Raw genomic sequence first — 17,188 nt, forward strand, 5'->3', positions numbered from 1 at the left:
CTGAATTGCTGTCTCTACTCCTGTCACCTTCTCTGATGGAGCTTGGAATTGTCTTGACAGCATCTCAAAATTTCCAAAGGAAGCTAATCACTTCACATCTAGTCTTGGTTGAAAGTGTTTTGTGCGGCTGCAAATAAACACTTAAAATGTGCATACTAACATAGTTACAACCACCACTCAAATCTATCGCTCATTTGAAAGTTGCTCCAATGCTGTAAAGTTATATGTCTGCACATTCACTGCCATTAAACAACAAAGTACGATCACACAAATAACAAAAAACAAGAGTCCTGCATAAATTAAAAACTTGGTGCTGTGTTCCACCAGGGAAATCCTGAAGGAAACTCTGGCTGCTGATGAAGAGTACCACAGAGACAAGTGGACCATGTTTGGGAACGAGGCTGAGAAGCTGGAAGTCGACGTGATCAGGAACCAGCACATCTTACGCACGCGTGTTGACAAACTGGCCCTTCGCAACCAGGTTAAAGTCAAGTTTTGGTCTCAGGAATGACTTGCAACAAAGACTGCCTTGTATTCAGCTTCAGCTCACAACTGTACTTGTAATCTTAGGTGTCAGTGATATATAGTTGAGAACCGCTTATTTAAGACCATATATAGCAAACACTTGCAGAATTAGTGCACGCACAGTCTGAACGAGAACATAAGCACAAACTCTGAGAGTGCCTTGTCTTGAATTCTGCTGTCTGATTGTGTCTGATTTATTGTATGTGAGCGAGCTGGTGCTCAGTGGGTACCTAGTGAGTATTTCAACATTTGCTCTCTTTATTCATGTTGTGCACTGAATGAACTTCAAAGTGGGCGTCAATTTCTTTGAGACTGGCTGTAGAGAGGATATTTTTAAAAATACTAATAAAAACATGGCCACATTAGTGACCTAGTTAACCCTCTTTGATATATCAGTAATGTTTCTAGTGGTTGGGAGCTAAATATATGTATTTTTTCACTTCTTGTTTACTGTGATGTTTCTACAGAGCATAACCACCACCAGATTATCCTTACTATCTACTGTCTGTTTCTCATTTTTGTGTTTCCTTAGTTTATTTCTCTTATTCTGTTTTAATGACTCATGAAGCAAATGGCCCCTTGCTGTAGAGAATTAAGTTTACTTACTATTTATCAACATTACTTTTAATCTATTTATAAAATCTATCTACTTATCACTTTAAAACTTTGCCTTTCCTGATCTATCTGTGCTGCAGGCAGAAAAGAAGGCATCTGCCCACATGAAGTACCTGGAGCATCTGAGTCAGAAGGCCCCAGACTTTCCAATCCCTCTAAGGGCTCACGCTGTCTGGGAAGGCATGACGGTCAAACTCTCCTGTACCGTCCAGGGCTGTCCACCCCCAAAGGTCACATGGTAAGAACTTCTGTCTGCACTCCACTCTTTTGGCCTCCACTGGCCTACAGTGAGTTCTTTTCGAGAAATTTCGATTAAATTCCACTACTTGGGTCACACTGAAAACTGATGTCACTTTAATTTAGTTTCTCGCTTGGCTGGAGTGGGTTAGAGCAGAAAAATTCTCATGGCCCAGAGCTATAGCTTTCAGGAAAAACCACACATGGTGTATGCTAATGTGCACTCTGACATATCAGAAACAATCAGACAATTCATCGATCAGTCGATCAAAAATTAAGAACCAACAGATCAATAAAGATAACCATTTAATCATTTCACAAGTCTTGACTGTGATCTTTTACTGTTTTTTATATGTTTCTTTGTTCTTTGTCATTTATTTGAGCACGTGCGGCTGCATTTTTTGTATGAAAGGTGAGATACAATTAAAGTTTCTATTATTATTATTATTATCACATGCAGTTTTACAGATAAGACGAATCATTCAAAACAACAAATTTATGGATAAAGAAAATAGTTCTTAGTTTCCTTAGTTGCAGCCCTACATGGTATCATTTATTCATAATTCATCCACAATATCACAAAATACCACTGAATTTGTCATGCAATCATTAGAAGTATATAGTGAGAGGCAAGGAGGTAGGTTAGGTTAAACACTTGTTCATAACAAATGATTGAATATGAAGATACTCAAAGCCCATGAGTTGCTTGCAAAGAAGCGTCATGACACTACACTTCTGAACCCTAAGTTCAATATAGCCTTACGCATTAATATGAAATTACCTGTGTTAATTCAGGCAACGTGCCCAACTGTCGACCTTGATACTTGAGCTGCTGAGAGACTAGCTGATGAATAGACTGTGTGTACTCAGTATTCATGAACCTAAGCTGAGATCCTGATAACCTGAGGCTCATGGCTTTCACCATCCCATATGGGACCCATCAAGCCCAATGAGCAGCAAAAGGCTGACCTCAACAGTGCCCAGCACAAAAGGGAATGAGAGATCAAAGGCCCCCTCTGGCTGCCGTAGATTCAGCCAAACCAACATTTGATTAGTGAAAGACGTGCATAAGTAATCAATGGAGGCCTGTTGTTTGCTTTGATATTCAAAACTAAACTAAACTTTTAACACACTCAAGATATATTTCTAACTTCCTACTTCAGGTACAAGGACGGTCTGCCACTGAGAATGTCTGCCCAACCATGGAATTATAGTCTTCAACAAAGATTTGGTCTTAACTCACTGGAGATCAGAAGGTAGGTCACCAGCTCAAATCCCTAATTAAGGCTGAAAGTCTCCGTGCAGAAAGCGGTACGGACAGGACCAGGGGTGTGTAGGATGGGGCATGTGTGGCTAGCATAACCTTGCCATTGATTAACAGAGAATAAAATTAAGGATTTAAGAAAGTTGTGGGTGATGTTCAGGAATGGTGGTGTTATGAGATGAAATATGGCTGTTTAAATTAACAACCATCACAACAGAGTTAAGTATGCCGCTGCTTAAAAACTGAGCAATAAAAGCATATATTTGTAATAGTACAGATACATCCTTATTTCAGCTCCATCGCTTCCAACTTTACCAGATACATAACACTCTACACCTTTAGGTGCTCTCCTGATGATGCCGGCGAGTATAAAGTGGTAGCCAAGAGTCCCCTGGGTGAAGCTATGACTTTTGGGACACTCGTGGTGAACTGTGAGTAGCTTCCTGTTTCATATCAATTCTCCCTTACTGGAAAATAATTATGAATAATACAAAGATGGGTTACAATACAATGACTGAAATACAAGAGTACAGTCTCAGGCTCCAAACTGGCAAAGGGACACAGACACTGATATAGGATGCCAGTGAAGGTAATCAAAGCTGTAAGATTAAAGGCCATAAAACCGTCCAAAGATCATTTACACTGCAGGATTTTCACAATATGAAGGCGTTTCAAAGCTGGTGCACACACCTTTCTTCTGCTCAAAAGCACAAACTGGTCAGTATCATCTGTATTTGACACAACTGGTCCAGTTCAAGTCCACACACACACACACACACACACACACACTATGTACACTGATGCCACTGCCCTCCAGTGACTTTTTTCTATGCTAAATACACCTTCAAGCACAGACAGCAAAGGCTAATATGAAATCTGCCAGAAGTAGATCTTCTCCATCTTATGTCCATCATATATTTTCCATTGAGATGAATTTGGTGATTTGTTATTGTAGATGGAAAAACATCTGTTATGGACACAAGCACCTCACATACAACAGCGCAAATTGCATGTGCTGCAAGTGGAACTTGTTATTACTGAATATCGACACTTATTGATATTTGCAGATGTGAGACATGTAATCTAGACCTACAACTACACTTTATATACGATTTAAAAAAACAAAACATGTACTCAGTGAAAGGATGAAACGCGCATAAAAGAACTGCAAGACCGACAAGGTTTACAAACAAGCTTAGTGACTGTTCAACATGAAGGAATAAGGAAAAAGGAAGGCGATCAAGAGCAGGGATCAAAGCAGAAACCAAATTACTGAAAACACAACCACAAGCCCAGAAGCAACACAGTACAGAGCGCAAAACACGTCCGATGTGTGTGCGCGCCCTACTTCCGCACTGTCATCCACAATTCAACAACACTGGGGGCAACATGTCGACCATGATCCAAAGGCACATAGAAGCAGCCAGCGATGCCAGTGTAAATAAATAAATAAAGCTTGCTCACCATTAGCTGAAGTCGTCGAGTGGAGTTTAACCGTCTCTGGTCATCCGTGCTCTTGCGGGTAACTCAGATCCCTCTCGAAGGCCAGCAGCTAGGCCATCTTTATGAACCGTGGCCCCTTTGGCATCCAGTCAAGTCGCCCGCAGAAGCAAAATGCAGCATAATGTCTTCACAGTATATTCCAGCCAGTTTCTGTCCTTGTGTTATCACAGCTGAAAGCTTTTGACTTTTGTACACAGTCTGGGAAATGGGAGTAAAACATATCCAAGGCCTAAATTGGCGGCACAAGCGCCCCGTGGAAGGCAGGATCGGGGTTAATGAGCAGCACCTGTCCGACATTAGCTAGTTAGCCGCTGTAGCGTTAGCTTCGGTGGACAACAACCACACCGATTATCCACACTTTTTACACTCGCCTCGGGTCGACTTGTTTCCACATGTGTCTGAACATCTTATCTCCCAACTGCTAGTGTAGACCTTGCGTCACGGAACTAAAATAATTTACGAAATACATTTTTTTAAAAGTTAGCTAGCTTACTGTGGTTTGGCTAGCAGCTCGGTGGCGAACCTCCGGCGTCCATTCAAACGAAGCCCCGCCCCCAGCTCGCCAGGGGAAAAAAAAAAAAAAAAAAGGGGGGACGTTGCTTTCTTTCCTTTTCAATAAATCAACAGTGTTTTCGGCATACTGGAACAAGACAGTGATAGCAAAAGTCCTATTTTTAAAGTGCTCCCAGTAAATAAGCATTGTTAATTATGTCAATACCTCTGATCTCCTGATCCTGATTGGAGTCTGCATGGTTTACCACCTTGGTTTAACAATTTCCAAATACTGTGGCTTCCTGGGAATAAAATGTGAGTATCTCTTCATTGTGACAAGTATATAACAGCAATTATTTGAGCTCCTGAGATGTTTACTGCCTGCCAAAGACCAAGACACATGACAGAGCCCAGCTGATAAATTGGCCAAATATATTGGTATCGGCATATACTGAAAGGTGGCCGATAAGTAACAAGAAATATGGTGCCAGTATTGCATAGTTTATTTGCCAGTGGGCCCTGACAGGTTTATTTTTCAGCTTTTAAATGTCCTTTCTAACCCTCTCAACCTCAAGCACTTTCTGGGCGGTTTTTGCTGCTGTCACATTTTTACTCACTGTGGGCTCATTTTCACTGCAATATATATGTTAGTCCTGAGCCTGCGTGGAAACAGCACAATCAAGGCTGGATGAAGGCAGAACTCAAAAATGCTCTCTGTGCAGTTTAACTCAGTTTGAATGCCATAAATCATCAAAGAAGAAACAAATGCAAGATTTATTTCTTTGATTATTTATGTAAGAAAAGATGAAAAACAGCAGAATCTATATATACATTTTTTCAAGTGCCCTGTTACTGTTACAAAAAAAGTAAATAATGGGGCTTCCACATGCTGTACATGTTGAAATATTTACATTTCACAGCCTGTACTAACCATCTCTCTCATCTTCTCCTCCTGGCTACTCCTCCTCCTGCAGTTCAGTCGACGTTTTGCTGAATTGTTGTCACTTGGCTGCAGGTCTTATAGTAGTCATTCAAGGCTTTGCAGTTGTACTGAGGAGTGAATTTTTACGTTTTTTACAGCATCCGGTTTGTCCAAATGGCTGATTTTTGGCAGAATTTTAAATTAGACATGTAGAATATAATGATTGTGATGAGAAATCACTAAGGTTAGATTTACTTAGTTTTCCTTGTAGGAGGCACTGAAGGACATGAAACTCAGACCATAATTTCTGTTTTTACAGTTTCTGGCTATGATAGATGGTGCATTTTTAAAGAAAACATGCCTTTCAAACCTCCTGAGGGGATGTGGGGTTCAGAGGGTTAATACACATCTCGGTCACAGTTCTGAAATCACATAATCAGATTTGAGAGATCCCAATCAAAAGTGTTGGATGCCACGCTTTCAAGTTTGAAAATGATATCAGCGAACATATTGTCGTCAGATTTTAAAACTGTCAGACATCAATATTGGTTTTGGCCTCAGAAATCCAATATCAGTCCGGCTATAAGATTCAGTTTTTCATTTTATTTGCAGGGGCACAGATATTCATTAATGCCCCTGGGTGCTGAGACTGCTTTGACCAAATCTGACCGCACATCCATACCTCCATCCTCCTCTTGCCTCCAATCTTGTTGTTGCTCAAGCCAGATATTTTTTCTTTTTCATGAAAACCCCAAGGGGATGATTTCTAATTCCGCCATGCACGGTGCAGATTTCTATCCCCATTATCCTAGTTTCTATATGAATTTGATATTTGGATGACAATCAACACCAGACTGAAATGATCTGAAAAACAGATCTCATTGCAGCACTCATGCATAATGAATTACAATGAGGACAGTGGGTGTAGTGGTGAGTAATAGTCAAACATCTACAGTGAGCCTCATTGCCTCACAGCACTGTGACAGAAACATTCACAAGAATGTTTTTTTTTTCTTTGCACCTTTTCAATGACCCACTCTTTCTTGAAAGCACTCGGTGCCTGGTGGTAAAATTCCATAACGTAGATCAATTAGATGGTCAGGGCTTTAATGAGACACTTCAAGGCTTCTCCTTTGCCATCTACATTTCACAGGCTCTCTCCGGTTGTTATAAATAGGTTAAAGGGAATATTAGATGTGACTTGCATAAATGTGGTGCTGATTTGTCTGCTGTGTTTCTCTAAAAGTTGTACCCCTTCAGTTTCACAATATATTCCTCTGTTTCTGTCTCCATCTCTGACCCTCCCTGCCTCGCTTCAATCTGCCCTGCTCTGCTGCTCTGCGATTCAGCATATCAAGGAGCCGTGGCTGGTTCAGAGCACTCGCGGACCCCCGGTAAGTTTCACGCCAGGGCCTAATGAAAAGCGTCCCCTTTCATTTTCTCTGCCACCCTTTGAAGTTCCTCCCTCCACCGGTAAACTAGGGAGGGCTGGCTGGCTTTGAAGACTGTGACACAGCACTCTGCTCTGCTGTGCTTGCTGCACCCCGTAAAGAAAGATATGGATGCATTGAACGGGAGCAGTGCTTTAACTGTGTTTGTTTGTCATGGGAGTTTGTGTTTCTGTGTGGGTGTCTGTATCCATTGATGTACAGGTGTAAGTAGTAAGGCTATTTGTGGGATAGTTGCTGTAGGGATAGACAGACTTGCATCCAATGGAGGAGCAATGACAGTCATGTATATTTCATTTCAGGGACAGCAAGGGATTTATTCGGTTTTGCTCCAAGCTGTGGAGCATGTCATATTAGCTGTAGCACTCTTGGCCTAGATTAGCCTCCACCAGGTCAGTTATCTTCACCAGAGGAACAACAGCATTGGCTGTTTGTTGAAATGCTGAAGATAAGCAGGTTAAGTTTACCAAAAAGGGGCTTCTTGTGGCAATGCGAATTCTGACTGTTGTCTATCAGAAGGCAGGAGTGGCACAAAAGTGTCTCTTAGGGATGAGGTCAGCGTTGATGGATGGGTGAGCAAGGTAACTTTGACAGGGGAGACCATTTCCCTCCGACAGTCCATCTACTCTCAAACAAACTACCGCTTTTAACTAAAATTACTGTCTTTACTGAACCATAACCAAGTAGTTTTAGTACATAAATTCAACTTATAAGCTAAAAACACTAACTGATGCTTTCCTGCTGATGGGGCATGAGAATAGAAAACGCTAACATGGGTTGTTTGGAAAAGCAGTGATGAATGATGTAATCTGCTGTTCAGTACAGAGGACCTGTTGAGAATGAGATACAGTTCTTATAATTATCACCTCATCACAAAGCACACCTGCAAGATTTTCCTGATAAAGCAAAAAAAAAAAGTTTGCTTCATCGTTTAAAATCAGCAGCGTTGCAAACTGGGCCTTCTGTCTGTGGCTTTATCAATCACTCCTGTCGGCTATGATTATGAAGATGCTCTGCAGCTTTATCGCTTGGATGTGGGGAAGCTGAGACTCCACTAGAAACTGCTGTACAACCGGGAAAACACACAAGCAATCAGACAGTATTTTAAAGTTCAGCGTTGAACCATATAATCTGAATCACTCGACTGGTATTTGGAAGGTGAAGGTGAACCTTTAAAGTTTTTTCCTAATCTTGCAGAGACTCATTCTGATTCATCTTGGAGCAAGGAACTAAAGGCTTCAAATGCACATTGTGGGTGCATTCACTTATTTTGTCAGTGGCCTACATAATTATAGAGATATATTTAACTGTTGTCTGCTTCTTGGACCACTCGTATCGCCTGCCACACTGGACTCCTTCCTGTCACACTAAAGCCCCCAGACGTCGGCAGTGGCGATGGTGAGTAAACAACCCTGAATGAAAGGACTGGTGGGCAAAGCAATTTAAACATGACTCATGACAAAAAACGTTGAATTAAGGAAGAAAGTTAGCTCTTTGGTCTTTAGTCTTGGCCTCGAGTCAAGATTGTAAATCAGCTTTTAACATGAACATCGTGGTTCTGTAGGCCAAATTAAGAATAAGAGGCTGACCTGTGTGTGCCATTTTTTATTTTACTTCAAAATTACTTTAAATAGAAGACAAAACCACCAAAGTAAAGTCAACTTATGCACATCTAATCAGGGCGAATATGTTTAGACATCATCGTTCCGAATGCAGGGATGTATTTCTTAGTCTACTCCTGACTTTCTCTAATATCTTAGGTGCAACACACTGCAATCCATTCCCCACGCACTCAAAAATTAAGTGGCAATCATTTTGAATGAATCTTTATCAGCATGTAATGGCATCAGGGCCTGCTTGCTGCGAGAATGTGCTGAAGAATTACATGCTGCCATTTTCATGTAACTGATGCTTGATTATCTCATACGGAGCTGTTCATATTTACGTGAATCACTCAGCAAACAGAAGCGCGACTGTGGTGAATTTATCACAATCATCATTGTGCTGGGGGGAGCATGGCTTCGAGGGCTTGAATGATGGGCAGCAAAGATCTAAGCGGCGTGTTTTGATAAAGCTACACACATTCCTGTGGTCGCCTGGACAGCTAAGCAGAACAAGATCATTACAAGAAGCATGTCACAGTGTCTCAGACTCATCTCTGCCGGGGTTTGACGAGACCTCATGGCACACATATCTCTCACTTCCAGATTGTATTGCTTCAGTGCTCTGACAAGTGGGAGAATGGTAGCTGAAGGAATAACTTGTCAGGAATTGTTCGCTTTAAAACAAGGAGTCACATCTTTTTTCATCTTTTCACAGCTTTTCTGCTGTCTCCTGCAGGGGATTGCCACTCCTGAGTGTCCTTTGTCTCTGTGTGCTCTTGGATGAGCAGAGGGTCTTTGTCTATTAGGGCTATGCAAGTCTGCATAAGATTTTAGTTGAGACCCTCCGGGTTGCTTTGTTCAGTTTCACTAGTGGGAGAAACTGAGGAAGGAAGAGCTTGTTACTGCTGGGTAGCAGAGAAAATGAAAAGCTGATGTCATAGCGCGAGCGTTCTCGATGGTATAGAGACAGCAGAGCTTTTTTTTGACCAGGTTTGGTGACAGAGCTGGAGAGTTGAGCTCTCATTTCTTATCATCAGGAATCAGCATATGTCTTCCTGCCTGCCACTTATCTCCTGCACATCCTCTGCTTCCTGATTCCCCTGCTTTTTACCTGTCATGCCTCTTTCCTTTGTAGCGGGCCAAAGGAGGTCTGCGCAATTTTATAGTGCAGCATCCACCCAAAATTATCACGTCTGGGAAATATTTTTGCTATGTCTGGAGTGGACCTACTTTTCAATATCAATTTTATCTTTCCCAAGCACCAACAAGGAAAGCAAATGTGTATATGTTGATGAAAAGTGCTTCTTAATCCTTCCTACAGCCGTGTCTGTGTCTTCTATCTTGCTGATTCGTCTGCCACTTTTCCTCCTATTTACTCCTCTTGCCTTTTTCGACAACCACAACTCTGATTCCATAAAAGTTGGGATGCTGTGTAAAACATTAATAAAAACAGAATACAGTCCTTTGCAAACAAGCTGTGTTTACAGACATTTTTACAAAGAGTCTCTGAGCCCATGTAGAAATATCCTTTATACAATGTGTTCACAAAGTGGTGAACCTCGTTTCATCCTCACTTGTGAACGACTGAGCCTTTCCAGGATGCCCCTTTCATACCCAATCATGATGCTGTCGCCTGTTACCAATCAACCTGTTTACCTGTGGAATGATCCAAACAGGTGTTTTTCGAGCATCCCACATCTTTCTCAGTCTTTAGTTGCTCCTTTCCCAACTTGTTTGAAACACGTTGCTGCATCAAATTCAGAATAAGCAGATATTTACAAAAATCAATGAAGCTGATCAGCTAAAATATTAAATACTTTGTTTATTTATGTTTTACACAGTGTCCCAACTTGTTTGGAATCAAGGTCGTAGGGCCTCACCCTTCCTTCCCTCTATATTTCCTCCCTATCATAATCCTTCCCTCTTACCATATCACCTCCCAACTTTGTCCTCCTCCTCCTCCTCCTCCTCCTCCTCCTCCTCCTCCATCTTTGCTCCCCCAGCCTTGAAGCTTGAGCAAGAAGCTCAGTTTGGCAGCACCTTCCCTCTGACATGGGTGAAGGAGGGTCAAAGGCTCACTCTGCAATGCACCTTCACCTCAGCTCTGCTGCCCTTCCAGCAGGATGTCAGCTGGTTCAGGGATGGTGAGTACTGTTAGAGATGACATACCTGAGCCAGATGTTTGAGAATTTAGATACGTGCTGTAGTTTTGTCAGGTCATTTGTTTATTCTCTAGGCATCCAGCTGCATCAGTCGAGCAATGTGGACATTGAGACAGCCGACGACAAGGCTTCAATCACTTTAAGGGCTGCGTACAAGGAGCATGAAGGCGTTTACACCGCCCGGCTGAGGACCTGGGATGGAATCCAAGAACACAGTGCTTTTGTCTATATCAAAGGTGAGAACCAGCATTTTGAAGTAACTATAATACCTGTGTTAAATGTAGCATTTTTAAAGGGTCCAATTAAATATTAAATCATGGTTGGCAGTCTTATCACAAGGTCCACTTACCAGCTTTTTCCAGGGCTTTCAACCATCTCACAGTCATCATATGCAGATGGAGGTTGCTCAGTTGTCATGGAGACTGAAATCCATACTTGGGTCACAACTGAGTGAACTCCCTCTCAAATACTGAATAGTGTCTCTGAACAGCCTGCCAACCCGTGTTTCAAGTGATACGCTTCATTCTGAAAGGATAGTGTTTGAAAAAAGTGCTTAGGGGAGACCTCGAGACCCCTGCATACAAGAATACCTGCGTTTCTGAGGATGCAATCATCATTTGTTGTCCCAAGTTGGATAAATGGGGTTTTGACTGAAACCTTCACTCAAAAACTATTTGTATTCACCAGATTTTGGTTCTACATTCATTTCCTGTCGGCAAACTACCCTGATTCATACGGGGAAATTGCACCATCAATCAAGTTGTTCTGCAGTGGAGGGCTTGTTAACTTTGTTCAGTAAAACTATATATTCTTCACAGACTGCTGTTTTCTTTCACACATTGTTTGCAGCATGCAAATAAACCTTAGAACAGCTCCCACTTGACTCATCAAACATTTGAAATGTGTCTGGACAGCTCTGCAGGAGGCTTGGCACGTGTATGTGTTTCAATATAATACCGGTGCTTACTCATGCATGTATTGCTCCTTAACTGCCACAGTATATAACGTGCCCTGAATCATTCATAAGCCTGGTGGGCACATGCCTGTAGACCAAAAAAAATAACACGTGCTCGTCCAAAAGCATGCAAACGCTTTAATGCTGAATTAATCTTCCTGCAAAGCTCCTTTAAATCTCTGCTCAGGTGTCTCTCTGTTATTAAGGTGCTTGATGTTTAGCAGAGCAGGAGGCACTAATTAGAGAATCAGCAAACTTCCCTGTACGTGGGTTTTCTCCTTCAGCCCGCCGTCATATTTGCATGACAAATAGGCAGTACAGGAGAGCAAAAACAAATGAGAGAGCAGGAGGAAAGGGAGGAAGGGAGGGTGAGGTTGCAAATGTAAAACAGGAAAGAGATTTGCTTGATGTTGGCTTCGGTCTTTTGTCAAAAAAAACCATCCATTCCTCGCCTCAAGGAAGGTTTGGGAACATGTCGCAACTGCCGTCTTCAATCCGCTTAGCATAATTTCTTCATTTCCTTTTCTCCCTTCTCTCTGTCCCATCAGATCCACTGGTTGTGATTGAATAGAACATATTGAGTAACATGTGTTAATCTGCTCTTACAGCCTTAGCCGTCACTTTTCACTCTGTGGCCCAAATGATGTAGAATAGAAAATGTGTGGATGACCTTAAACTCCTTAAATATTTCCACAACACACATCATCTGCTCCTGTTTCTTTAATCTCATCCTCCCCTTTCTGCTTCCTTCCATGTTACTCATCACTTCCTCATCTCGCTTATTTTCCAGCCAAAGTATTTCTTCCATGGCTCCGGTCTCTCCTCCCTCTGTTTTTTCTCCTCTAACTGACTTTCTCCTCTTCATGCTGCAGATGCATCAGCAGCAGTGGTGGGAGGCCCCGCCTCTCCTCTGGCCGTCCAGGTATCTGACGTCAACAAGGACTACGTCTTCCTTACCTGGCAGCCACCCAGTGCTGATGGAGCCTCACCTGTGGAGGGTTATTATGTAGAAAAGTGAGGACTGAGAGATTGAAAATTAATTTTTGAGCTCAAAAACAGTAGTAAACAATCTCGCCATGAGGTCCATTTAGTAGGTGTTACAGAGCAAAGACGTGTAGATGTTAAATTTTTTTAGGAGAATTCACATTAATAGTGTTAATTAAGGACTTCACTTCTCTAGCAATTAGGTCTAATTATCAAGCTAGCTGAGGATAAAAATATGTCTAATTTCATCCACTTATGACTTTATAGACCAAGTGTTAATAGAGAGTTTCAGCATCCTGTGACAGTCAGTTCAATTTCCTGTAATATCTTCAAAATGATTGATAGAAGTTTGGATCAGTGGAGAAATTGAAGACTAAAAGACTAAAAATGCCCGAGTTGACATAATTTTGCCTGATCAGCTGACCCTGCTGTCACATTAGACAAAGAAAAGCAGCAAATTTCCAGGAATATTCCGCACAAAGATTAAATCTCTTATAATGAACTCCCATTGATTTAATCTCCATAAAAAGGTTTATTTTAGATTGTATTTACAGCGATTTCCTGTATTGCAAAGCAACAGTAGACCCACAGTCAGACTAGCTCGTCTTGCTCTTTGTGCTACTGGAAACTGGATAAAAATGGCGCTGGTGGCAGCCAGCAGTGTGTTACATCCACTTGGCAGAGTTCATGTGAGATGGATGGTATACTTGGTAATTATCAGCCCTCGACACTATGTTAACAGCAGAGTCAAAGACTCCCGCAGGAAAACAGGCCGCACTTATCACCAGCACCAATCAGTCACGATGTCCTGAACATGTGTTTACAGTGTGTTTGTAGACAGAGAGGAAGCACGTTCCTTTGTGCATTAGTGTATGTTTGTGTACATGTTTTTGCATAGAAGACACAGCTCCTGCGTGTTATTGGCTACTGGACGAGGAAAGGAAATTTAAGATTCCTCCCAGTTCCCTAGCAACCTCTTTATGGTTAGAAAACCGCACAGTTTCTGTCTTTATTTTGTTTGCGAGTGGCAACAGTTTGTTATCGATGTTGTATCATCAGAGCTTGCATTTTACTTTAAAAATCTTTTTTTTTATTATTGTTGTATTTGGAGGCTCGTTACTTTCATATGGTCTCTTGTCACAATCATAGGTCTTGGTGGGGCATTTACTGACTTAGATGTGTTATTGTGCAGGATAAAGTGCTTTATAAGTGCTTTTATGATGTTACACCCTGCAGACTGCACATAAAGTGATTCAGACACGATGCATTCAGTTCTTTGTTTACCTCTTATTCAGATGTTCTTGTTTCTCTCTGTCTTGCTCCTGTTTTCTGTCTCAGATATGATGTCGGTCAGGGTGAGTGGGTGCACTGCAATGTGCATATTCAGAAAATGTGCCACTACCCGGTGTTTGGGCTGAAGGAGGGCACTCTGTACCAGTTCAGGGTTTGTGCTGTTAACAAGGCTGGAGCAGGACGGCCCTCCAAGGCTACAGAACCTGTCCTCACTGCGGACCCTCTGGAACACACCAGGACCATGGGTAACACATAACACACTCTGACGTCTGGGTTGCCATGTAAAAAGGTGTGAAATGTTACATCACCACAGTTGGAGAAACACCACTAATTGCTGTCTGACTCTTAGAAAACCTTTCTGGTGCAGTCCTAACCACCTTTTTGCTGTTTGGCTTGAAAGCAGAATGACATTCACCGCAGGATTTTGTGATGGGAATGACGTGATTTTAGAATAAATTCAAGAGCAAAATCACTATTAAATCCATATGCTGATCATGAACTCTCAAGAAATCAGTAAATTCATGCAAAAAAAAAAAAAATCACCTGGTAACCATAGTAACAAGTATGCACATCAGCATATGAGTGCAGGGATTTTCCCTGATCATTCAGAGAGTGAAAAGTAGTCGAACACAGAGGCATGCTGAGCTTGTGTCCTGCTCTGTGCCTGTTAGTCAAAATAGCAACTATCCCCACTGCAATGTTACTGTTTACTATGATGTATGAGGTCCAGCTGCAGCCCGTAATATTAATGCTCATAATCAATTATTTTTTCATGAGCTCATCAGAAAAGATGACTAAACACATGGTGCAGTAAAAGTGCATCACGACCTCCAGTCAATCCCCAAAATCTGATTTGCCATAAATGGGTCCATGTAGTGCTGATGGTGCAGAGTCCCAGTCTTGGATGAATGAATTACCTGTCAGCCTGTATATCATATATTCACGTTTACAGCTCTTGCTTCATTTGTAAAAAGTAGTAGAAGAAGTGCTAACACTAAGATCGTTCACTTACATGTAATACCTCACTGTAGAAATACTCTGGTACAAGTAAAAGTACAAAAGTACAAAAGTTTAGGCATTAAAATATACTTAAAGTAACAAAAGTAAAAGTACTCATCATGCAGAAGAACCCATTTCAGAACAATGTATATTCTGGTATTATCACTACTGATGCATTAATGTGTAAATGACATGACATCTTAGCCATTAGCCGCCATTAGCCATTAGCCGCTAGTAGCATCAGCTGAACCTCAGACCAAACTGTTGCATTTTGGGTGATGTAGGCGCCAGGTGTAGAGTCCAGTTCAGTGCTCTTTGAACATGAGCTGAGCCACAAATAAAATGTATGAATGTGTCGTGTATTTCCTCCGCTGTCTAACACATTGCTCCAAGGTTGAGAGAGGTTGTTGACTGCGAAGGTCACAGCATCTGAACAACATCATTTTCATACTCATGAAACCACTCAGGTACTCCTCGTGCCCTGTATGGAAGCATCTGCATTTATTATGTTTCTCCTCTCATTTATTCAGCTTTTTCCTTTACTTTGTTTGTTCTTTTTATCTGCTACAACAAAGAGCATCAGTGATGTGTTCAAGCTCAGGCCTGCTGTTAATTCACCTCATCTGCCTCAGTTGCTGTGTTACACCTGCAAATATACCAGCACCACCGGGGGAAACAGATGTAAGGCATGTGGATGTGGATCTCACTTTTCTAAAGCCGGAAGCTGCTGCAGTCGTTTCTGCGACAGCTTCCTAATGGCATCCTGAAGTGGAACGCTTTGTATCTTAAAGGATTTCTTGTAAGGCGTTTGCGTTCTGTTGAATACTTTATACAGTGCAAGTCTGAGAGCGATCGAATGAGCTGTAGCTCAGCGTGTGTGTGTTCGAGGGAGGACAGATGGGCTCTGGTCAGATGCTGTGGATCATTAAACACAGATGAAGGACGGACAGAAGGTTGACTTGCCTCCAGCCTGCTCTCCATCCTTCCATGTCGCTCTCTCTCACCTCTTTGTGTATCTCTGGCTCTGGTTCTCTTACCAGTAGCTGCTCCTCTAGCATTAACACTAATAGTGTTATCATGAGCTCTCATATAACTTCATTACCCCAATATGACTTCCATCTTCATTCCCCAACCTCCCTCCCTCCCTCTCTCTCCCTCCCTCTCTCTCTCTGTCTTCCCTCATGTCTTAGTGGTCAAAGTGGACAGAGGAAGGACGATCACCATTACAAAGGATGAACTTGAAGGTGAGAGTGCTGTATTTTGATGTCACCGTGAACAATTTTGTCCTGAAAAGATGCAATTTGAACCTTTTCACGCCAGAGTTCAGACAGCATCTATGTTTTACTGGCACACATGGTGCTGAGGAGGTGCTGCCTCCTCGCCTATAGGCTGCCCCGGGCTTGTGGCTTAATGCGTCTTCATATTATTTTGAACAACGCGTTGCAGTAATTGTACGGCTGAGGCAATGAGCATTTGTTCCATTTACAGAAGTGAAAGGAATGAACAGTCCCTGGTCGTCCTGGCAAATGGACATAATGGCCCGAGGTAGTGTGAACGCCTGTGAAGAGGGTTGATAACCTTGGCGATGTAACTCACAGACAGGGAGAGATAAAGGGGGAGGAGGAGGAGGAGGAGGAGGAGGAGGAGGAGGAGGAAACCAGACCATGAATGCAGAAAAGGCATGCATTCATGCTTTCTTTATCCTGTTCTTTAGATTTAGAGCAAATATGCATGTGTGTTTGTCTGCAGCTTTTTTCTAAGTTATTTTAAGTTACATTGAGGCAAACTTGTGAGATGATTCCTCCATCAAATATCAACTGATGCTGCAGCACACATCACTTCACACACAAGCTTAGCTTAGCAAAAAGACTGGAAGCATTGGGAAACAGCTATCGTGGCTCCATCTACAGTTAAAGAATATTTGAACCTCTAAAGCTAAAACATCATGCCATGTTTCTCATTAAATCAGCACATAAACAGGAGTGTAAACGTGACAAATTGTGGTTTTACAGGGAGTTACTTGCTGGAACTGTGTTTACTATTTATTTATGCAAAGCTTGACTAATCGCCTCTTGACTCCAGCTTCATACTTAACGTACAGACATGAGAGTATCGATGTTCTCATCTAACTCTCAGTAAGAAGCCAAGTGTATTTCCAGAAATGTAGACCTAGTCCTTGCAATAT

The 17,188-nt window shown here is 42.0% G+C and overlaps 1 protein-coding gene across 1 annotated transcript in view; it reads left to right on the top strand.

Annotated features, from left to right (window-relative positions):
• myom3 (myomesin 3) overlaps nt 1-17,188 on the top strand; it is a 53,647-nt gene that overhangs the window by 13,127 nt on the left and 23,332 nt on the right. The window contains exons 4-13 of the mRNA XM_076737345.1: nt 328-481; nt 1,221-1,378; nt 2,541-2,633; nt 2,984-3,072; nt 6,908-6,952; nt 10,614-10,754; nt 10,847-11,008; nt 12,600-12,741; nt 14,050-14,249; nt 16,194-16,247. Coding sequence (XP_076593460.1) covers nt 328-481; nt 1,221-1,378; nt 2,541-2,633; nt 2,984-3,072; nt 6,908-6,952; nt 10,614-10,754; nt 10,847-11,008; nt 12,600-12,741; nt 14,050-14,249; nt 16,194-16,247 — 1,238 coding nt within the window. The remainder of the gene's footprint in view (nt 1-327; nt 482-1,220; nt 1,379-2,540; nt 2,634-2,983; nt 3,073-6,907; nt 6,953-10,613; nt 10,755-10,846; nt 11,009-12,599; nt 12,742-14,049; nt 14,250-16,193; nt 16,248-17,188) is intronic.

Source organism: Chaetodon auriga, chromosome 8, assembly GCF_051107435.1.
Source record: "Chaetodon auriga isolate fChaAug3 chromosome 8, fChaAug3.hap1, whole genome shotgun sequence".
In the NCBI taxonomy this organism is placed as follows: domain Eukaryota; kingdom Metazoa; phylum Chordata; class Actinopteri; order Chaetodontiformes; family Chaetodontidae; genus Chaetodon; species Chaetodon auriga.